General features: G+C 32.8%; 1 protein-coding gene across 1 annotated transcript; it reads left to right on the top strand.

Moving 5' to 3' along the window:
* The first annotated feature begins 449 nt into the window (after positions 1 to 449).
* LOC114663741 (proline-rich protein 15) lies at positions 450 to 797 on the top strand. The gene has a single exon (XM_028817668.1). The coding sequence runs from the start codon at positions 450 to 452 to the stop codon at positions 795 to 797; it is 348 nt and encodes a 115-aa protein (XP_028673501.1).
* The last annotated feature ends 8,170 nt before the right edge of the window (positions 798 to 8,967 follow it).

Here is an 8,967-nt window from a genome sequence, read left to right as displayed (position 1 = left end):
GTCTGTATTGTAATTTGTTACAAAACTGCAGGCAGTGTGATGTAGTGGCTAAGGAACTGGATTTTAATTCACAAAGTTGCAAGTTCACAACTTCATCTATCACACTAAGCCACTCATTCAAACCTGCATGAATTCCAATTCTAAAAAAATATATAAATACATTCTGATACTATAAATCACCTGGGATTATAGTATCATTCAAATATTTAATATTGTGTATGATTATTTCTACTATATTTTGAGTAATTTACAACATGCAATTTATCAACACAAAACTGTGGGGGGGGTGATAAGGACACCAAAATAAGTTCAGCTCATTTTATCATTTTAAAGGAGTGACATTAATAACTACTGAAATAGCCAATTGTATTTCACTGTGCTGTACACATGTATACTGAAATAACCAATTATATTTCACTGTGCTGTACACAGGTATCGATTTAAACAGCATGGCAGACAAAGGTAGTTGGTGGAAATCAGTAACAAGAAAAAAAGCCAAGGATGTTTCATCACACGTAGAAGTGAACACAGAGCAACAGCAGGTGCAACAGCAATCAGTCCCAAGCAAGGCACCAACATCAGACTGTCAAGAGAACCAGCACCCCAACATGATAACAGACATAGAATTTAATGATCCAAAAATAGAGAGCACATTTAATGGGACTACTTCCAGAAGGAATTTGAAAATCTCTCAATCTGGACGTTTCAAAGTAAAAAGGAAGGTACGAGTGCCATTACCTGAAAGCACAAATTTCTATGAAGACAAGAATGCTACATTAAATGACGAGTTGCACTGAAATTTTTCCATTTTTGAAAGTGAACTAAATTTTGAATTTCAAAGGTCAAGATGTAAAGATATTAATTATATATAAAAGATATCTACAATGTATAAGTCAATTAAGCCTGAAATAATGCAATATTTATTTCCAATAATATAAAAAAAAAATCTGGCTTAAGTCTACAATATTTTCCACCTTACTTTCATGGAGGTATAAGGTTATTGTAGCCACCTTGCTAGTGCTACTTTTTGCAGCAAAATATGATATAAATGTTCTGATTCAGAACAAAATATGCTAAAAGCAGATCAATTTTTAAAAGTTTGCAATTGTAAAAAATAAGAATTGCAAGTACTTATTTGATCAATTGATTTCCAAGTGGAGCTTTTTGCAGTTTTTTAATTACTATATATATAAAATGAAAGTATCTAAATAATGAAGTAAAATATTTCTGAAAAATATATTGTGTAATATTTGTATTTCTTAATGCTCTCTTTTGTGCAAACACTAGAATAAAGCAGTTTCACTAGTGTATTAAACTTTCCTACTGATATGAAAGTTAATCATTTGCCAGGAGTTATAACAATCTTGAAATGTTACACACCCAAGACAGTAAAGCTTGTGAGTTTCGATACCAGCCTTTAAAAGCCAGTTTGTTTTCTGGCAAACCTCCAGAGTATTTGTATGGGTTTCGCTTGCATCACTGTAAAGATAATTTTTCAACAGCTCCTCAGTTCATGTAACTATTTGTGCAATGTAGTTAAATAATACTGTTTTAGCTGCTAACTGCTACTGTCTTGGTAATATAAACCTAGGTAAAACTTGAAAAATAATGATATTTTATTATAGTTTAAGTGTTTGACAATGGCATATTCCTACAAGAACTGGAGGAACAAAGTTACTGAACCAGCATGTTTTCACTATGTTGCAGCACCTATTTTCATACATTACACTTACTTGTAACCATATAAATTTGTTAAAAAACTCTCTGACACAAAATTACCGGGCACAAGATTACATATACAGTATAATTAACATTTTTGTGATAAATATATGGCTCTGACAACAGGTGTTTTAGCCTCAAAATGGTGGGTAATTTCAGAATCTTATTTACAATACTTATGCAGAGCTACGTTCAGGACAGTTTTATGAATGATGTATATTACCAGCAAGAATCCTTTTTATTTAAAAATTTATATTTTATATTTTTCTTTGATTTTTAAAAATTTGTTTGCAAAATATAAATTTAAAACAATATTAACTGAATTTTAAACATTTTAAGATACAATTAACATTTCCAGGTGTATAACATCCATCCATTCATCCATGAGCATAGCAGTTTATGAAAATGTATACTGAGATGGACTTAAATGTATAGTAGGTTTGGTGCTAGAACAGTCTTCAGCCTCCTGCAACTCTAAACATAATTGGGTGTATAAGATACATCACACAAAAATATTAGTGACTTAAAAAGTTGGAAGCTATGGTAAGTAAATAAATAAAACATATCATTGGCTCAATATGAAACTTGTCATGCAATGCAAATTTCTCCTTATGTTTCTCATATCCACTGTTATAAAAAGAATTAGTAGAATACCTAATTGGAAAAAAATGTTTTATTTTTCCTGATATCATAACTGCTTTTGTGCCTATTGCTTCTTTTCTGGAATATTTTGCATTTATTAGTAACATTATTTTATACCATTATTTACAAAAAGTACCCAGTACCAAAACTGCTTCTTAGTTTGGCTTCAGTTTAAATTGTCTGAACACAAATGAAGATAATTCCTGCAATAATTGCATTTAGATACTTAACAAGTACAGTTTAATTTAAATGAATTCACAATACTCACAATGAAATAATTTCTTCAGATTTAGTTTTTCTTGTTTACTAACCTCATATTGATTTTTATACCAGACTGAAAAGTGGGAAATGTAAACCTTTGCTGCTAAACAAGTTCAATGTCACAATATTGGGTTACAATGTGATAATATTGAGATTTTCCTTATGTTTTGATATTAACTGCTGTATGGGAACATGTTGAATGTTACACTTCTAGTGTTACCCAATTATCTAATTTTGATGTGACAGTGCTTGCAAATTGCATGTTTCATATCAAGCTCTGTCTTTCCTTTAACACTGTGAAAACCAAAATTATCCTGAATATTTTACTTAAACAAAGAAAAAACATTTTGTACAGCAATGCCCGCTGTAGTGCAGATGTCATTATTCATTTTACATCAATATTGAAAGCTTTTCACAAGCTATTTCTTTCTTACATTAGATAAAAAAGTAGCTCAGTGTGTGTTTCCATCCATCCATTATCCAACCCGCTATATCCTAACTACAGGGTCATGGGGGTCTGCTGGAGCCAATCCCAGCCAACACAGGGTGCAAGGCAGGAAACAAACCCCGGGCAGGGCGCCAGCCCACCACAGGGCACACACACACACCAAGCACACACTAGGGACAGCATGTCTTTGGACTGTGGGAGGAAACTGGAGTACCCGGAGTAAACCCACACAAACATGGGGAGAACATGCAAACTCCACGCAGGGAGGACCCAGGAAGCGAACCCAGGTCTCCTAACTGTGAGGCAGCAGCGCTACCACCGTGCCACCCCAGTGTGTGTTTGTGATGTATATTTTAGAAGCAATAACTTTTGTTATAATGAAATTTGTATTAACATCTGAAAATACAAATAAAAAAATCTTGATACGTATTTGTGAATTGATGAATATAACAAAAATATAATACTACAATGTATTAATTGTTCCACCCTCGTCTACCAATTATATCACTCTGTGGTATAACTTAATGTATTTAAATACTGCAAAGTACCAGTTGTTAACACTCACATTTATTACTAATTACATAAGTAAAACTAAGGGAAATACATACAACAAACATATGATTACCTGTTTCTGTGTGGAAGATAGTTAGATGCTGGCCTTGAGGTAATTTATCATGATGCTCTTTTATTAGTCTGTAACAGTGGAGCAGTCTTAGAATCAGAGGACATTAAACTGATTCTATGGTAGAAATTGGGGCTTTTAATATTTTATTCTTAACAGATTTCTTGAGAAGGTAGGTGAGGCAGAACTTAACACCAAATGAGATAATATCATTAGTGCTGTGATTCAGTATTGCATATGTACAGCATACTGAAAATCCACAAACTTTATGTGAAGTGAAAGTTCACAATAGTTGAAGTACTAAATTTACCAAAGTTTCCATGGTGGAAATAATAATTAGATTTCTAAAAGCATGTATTATGAGTTTCACATCTAGCTTACTTTTTCAACCTTGAAATTGACCATCTGTGGTTCATATAGATGGATAATTAATGCAAAAATAATATATTATGAAATTAAGCAATGTGTTTAATGGAGGACAGTACATTTTTTTAACATTAGTTTTGTATTTAAATTTTGTCTATATGGTATTGAACAGAACATGAATGCCACTAGTACTTTCATAAACCAGAACTAGGAAATATGGCCTAAAATTTATGTAATTTTAATTTTGGCAGGTAAAGATATATATTACAATGTAAATGTTTCTTCATCATTTGGACAACATGCTTTTAAAGGAATGCACTATTTGAATAGTAAGTTTTAATTGCCTGGAGTTAATTATTTGGTTATTATTCACTGTTAGTAAGCTACAGTATTTTTACTTTAGTATTTCTGAAATTCTACATTGAACTGAATAAGTGAAATTAAACAATAAACTTATGTGCATGAATTACACAAGTAGACATGTAATACTTCAAATAAAATGTCTACAAATTTGTAACAGATATGTCTTCTCAAATAATTTTAAGCTAAATTGTTTAGCAATAAATTGATATGTTTTATGTCTGTAACCAAGAGTATGTACCTGACAAACTGGCAGACTGCTTAGGGTGACTTCTCTTCACACTGTGCAAATCGAAATGGGACAATATGACTTATAAAATATGTTTCTGGATGGTTTATAAAATACAGCCATTTTTGTGGTACAGTTTTAAAAAAGTAGTGTTTGTTATGTTCACAAAGATTTTTTGTATGATTCTCAAATATGATGAAATGGCTTTTTGTAAACATAGTAATAATAATACTATGTTTCTGAGAGGTATTTCAATACCTAGTTCAACAAAATTCATCATTAGACAAGCATACATTGTTACTTATTGTTCAAAATCATAGAGTATATTACATCATTCAAGTTTTTAATCATTGCTTTACACAGTAACTTATGTCCCTTAATGTTACAGTTTTATGATCCATATACAGTATAATGTCCACACTAATTAATAAGCTTTTCCTAGTATAAACTAAAATACATTAATATGTGTGTATAAAGAAAGGAATATTTATGTGTAAATATATAATTATAGCAAAGTAAATGCATATACTGTATATCTCTATAACTATTTAAAATCACATAAATCATAGTGACATTTTAAATTATTAATTATGCAATGAATTCAAAAAGTATTTAGACCCCTTCACTTTTTCACATTTTGTACATTTTCAGATAAAACTATTTTAAGTTCCTTTTTACCCACATCAAACAACACTTAATACCTCAGAAATAAAAAATGAAAACTGCATCTTAGAGATAATTTAGAGAAATTACACTTGCTGCTTTGTTATTCTGTTTTGTTATCATGTAATATTAATCAATAGTGTAATGTTAATCACATAAATTAATTATTTGTGATCTGTGATGGACTGCTGATCCCTTCAAGGCTGGTTGCTTCTATGTGCCTGATGCAATTGCCCCACAGCCTTCATCTGGATTAAGAGGGTTTTATCATGAAAGGATAAATATAAAGAAATCAGTTAATATCTTTTAAAATATAAATAACCTTTGAAAAACGTCAGTTTGAGAGTGATATTAGTCTGTTTTAAGTTGAGTCTAAAAAGATACTTTTTTAACTGACTTACTAGCACTTTTTCAAGATCAACCCAAATATATATATATAAGATCAAGCACGATGGTCCTACTAAGCATGAACAGAAGTAGTTCCTGAATTAAGAAGTTCCTGCTTGTCTGTCTTGAGTGACATTCATTCATCTTAAGCCATATGCTTTATATAAACTTTAAAGAGACCCTTATATATTACATAATCATCAAAACTCCCCTTTTTACGTCATTTTCATGTACAGAATATTAAGGCTATGATTTTATATAACAGTTAAGAGTTTTGTTACCACAGGAAGTGTAATGAAGTAAAATAAAAGGAAAAAAAACAGTAGAACAGAAAATTACTCTCACAGTTTTTGACTGCCATATTTTGTACAAAGTACAATAATCTGTAATACATTATTATGTTTGGGTAAAAAAGAATAAATAAGTAACTTGCTCTCTTTATCTCCCACCCCTGTCCTCCCAATTTGCCTCCCCAAGTGATGCTAGACCAAACTTCACGAAGTCCAGTCCTCTGACATGCCTAGATACAGAGCACATCCTAACCAAAAATCAGCAGCGGTGAAGAAAAGATTAAAATTGAGATATCTTATGATGGTACAATCCAAACATAATAAACCGAGGATATGATGTTAAACAGTTCCCTTAGGAAATAAAAAATGATTTAGAAAATAATTAATGGTTACCTAAATATGCATATATTTAATAGAATAAATTTCAATATAGTAACAGAATAAAAGTGCCCAAAAAGGAAATAGAATGTATAGTCACAACAAATGTTGCATTACAGATAGACCAAGTTGCCAACAGAATCTTCTTTGCATATGACTCATGTTCATATTTTGGATGATGTCAGGATCAGAGTTTTTAGCTCTTTTTCTGCTTCTCCAGGAGAACTAAAGATGAAGAATTTTTTAATCACTTTCAATTTAGCTAAAAACAAGAGGCTATATCTGATTTCAGCTTTAAGTAAGCGCTGTTTAATGCTGTAGAATGCAGCTTCTTTAGCTGCTCCTGAAGGAGAGAAATCTGGGAAAATATGAATGTGGTTATTTTCAAATACGATCTCCACTTTCTGTCTGAGATTCAACAAGAAGTTTTCTTTAACCCATAGTTTGTAGAATCAAACAATCAGGCTTCACAGTTTTGAGGCATTCAAGCCACATATGCGATAAGCTGCTGAGATCTCAGTATCTGATTTAAAGTCATCTCCAGTTATTTTAGAAAATAATTCAGCTATGAATTTCACTGTGTTTAGACTTTCACGTTTTTCAGGAGTCCTTCGATTCTGATGTTGTTTATTCTGCATCTATCTTCCAACTCAGCTAATTTATCACTGAGCACTTTACATTCAGATTCTACAGCAGTTGCTTGTGGTGGATGTCAATTGCTCAACCTCTTCAGTACAAGTCATAAACATTTGCTTAACCTCTTTTAGGTGATCACCGAGTGCTCTTATTTTATTCTCAATTTTGCTGAAATTTTCCTGTATTTTTCATCAATTCTTGTTCGATTTTTTTATGGTTAACATCAAATTTATTGCTTAAATGTACCTCCTGATCCTTTATATTCTGAAGCAGCTTGTCAATTCTGCTGTCCATTCTGTTGTCAATTCTGTCCATTATCTTGTGTATATCCTCCTTTAGATCATTTATTTTTTCCCCTGAGTGCGAAAATCATTGCCTTCAGCTCAGAACGCTCATTTTCATCTTCCAAAAGCTGAGTTATGTATTCTTCTGGAGTTGATTCTGTTGACTTGAAGTGGTGGTGGTAGTAGTTGACAGCGGGAATAAAGAGGCCTTACTCGGTCCCAATAGCCCATCTGAGACTGGCAAATTCATGTTGCCTGTCTCACTCACAGTTCTTATTCCACATTCACTATTGGCTGAAGCCAATACTGCAGTTTGACACCCTGACTGATCCATCCATTTGCCTGTCTCTTCCAACTCAGTCTCTATTGCAGGCTGTATTGTAAACTTGAAACCAGCTTAGACTTTGATGTACCTTTAGCTACCTTTTCCTTCTCTTTTTGACCCCTTGTTCTCCTGCTCATACTTTGGATATACAGTACTTGTGATTAAATCCTCACAGGATTACTAAATACAGGATACAGTATCTCAGATAGATAATACAAAAAGCAAAAATATACTGCTGCCAGTGGAGCAACATCTTAGATGTCCATCTCTCTCAACAGACGAGACGAACTCCAACTTAGTAAGTAAGGACAAGTTTCAGTTGCAAAGAGATTGGATTGGCAAGCTATACAAAGAAAACTAAAGGTGTGGGAATTTTAATACATATAACAATCTCATTTTCAGTATCAGACGTAGTATCTGATCCTGTAGGGCGAAATATCATGGTGATAAGTAATTGAAGTCCTGAATTGGTCTTTAGCTACAGCAGCAATAACATCTAATACTGCAAAATTAATCAGAGAGTTTGTAATTGATCATAATTTATCAGACCCATGGAGATTTTTAAATCCAAACTCAAGAGCATATTTCTTCTTCTCATCAGTACATCATAGTTATTCAAGAATTGATTAGTTCTTTATATATAATAATTTATTGCCCACTATCTAGTCCTGCAAGTACAATACTATTGTTATCTCCAACCAAGCCCCTCTGATCATGGAGCTTATATCACTATGCCCTATACAACCATCTCATAGCTGGCGTCTTAATCAATGTTCCCTCTAAGGAGTAGCATATAGTGAGCAAAAAACATTGTTTATGAGCGACATTTTGTTTAAGCCAAAAATTTATGAGCACCAACTCCGACGGTTGGAGTGAGCAATCGTGCGATAAGTACAAGCGACGCCGTCGGAATGAGCGATCGTGCGGGAAGTATGAGCGACGCTCTGAATTCGTGTGAGCGATCGCTCACGCGCTCAGCTTAGAGGGAACATTGGTCTTAATCCTCTGTCATTAGTTGATAAGAACTGCACAGAATTAATCTCCAAGCAAATTGATTATTTTTAGATGCATCCTCAGAGGTCTCTGCAAGAGTTCTCTGGGAAACTCTTAAGGCTTTTATAAGAGGACAGACTATTTCATATCTTTACCACAAAAATAAATTGGAAACCAAGAAGGCATCAGAGTTAACCTGTGAAATTACCAGAACAGATTAATAATATGCCAGGTCTCCAAATCAGGCATTTTATAAGAAAAGATAGGTTTTGCAATCAGAATTTAACCTCTTGACAAAAACGAAACAGAACACTTCATCTTTAAATTGTGATTTCATTGCTGTGACCATGGAGAGAAGGCTAAT

Source organism: Erpetoichthys calabaricus, chromosome 13, assembly GCF_900747795.2.
Source record: "Erpetoichthys calabaricus chromosome 13, fErpCal1.3, whole genome shotgun sequence".
In the NCBI taxonomy this organism is placed as follows: Eukaryota; Metazoa; Chordata; class Cladistia; order Polypteriformes; family Polypteridae; genus Erpetoichthys; species Erpetoichthys calabaricus.
This window is presented reverse-complemented; position numbering and strand designations above follow the sequence as displayed.

What these genes read in the sequence shown, in the direction of transcription:
- LOC114663741 (XM_028817668.1), top strand. Translation starts at nt 450, where the DNA reads ATGGCAGACAAAGGTAGTTGGTGGAAATCAGTAACAAGAAAAAAAGCC.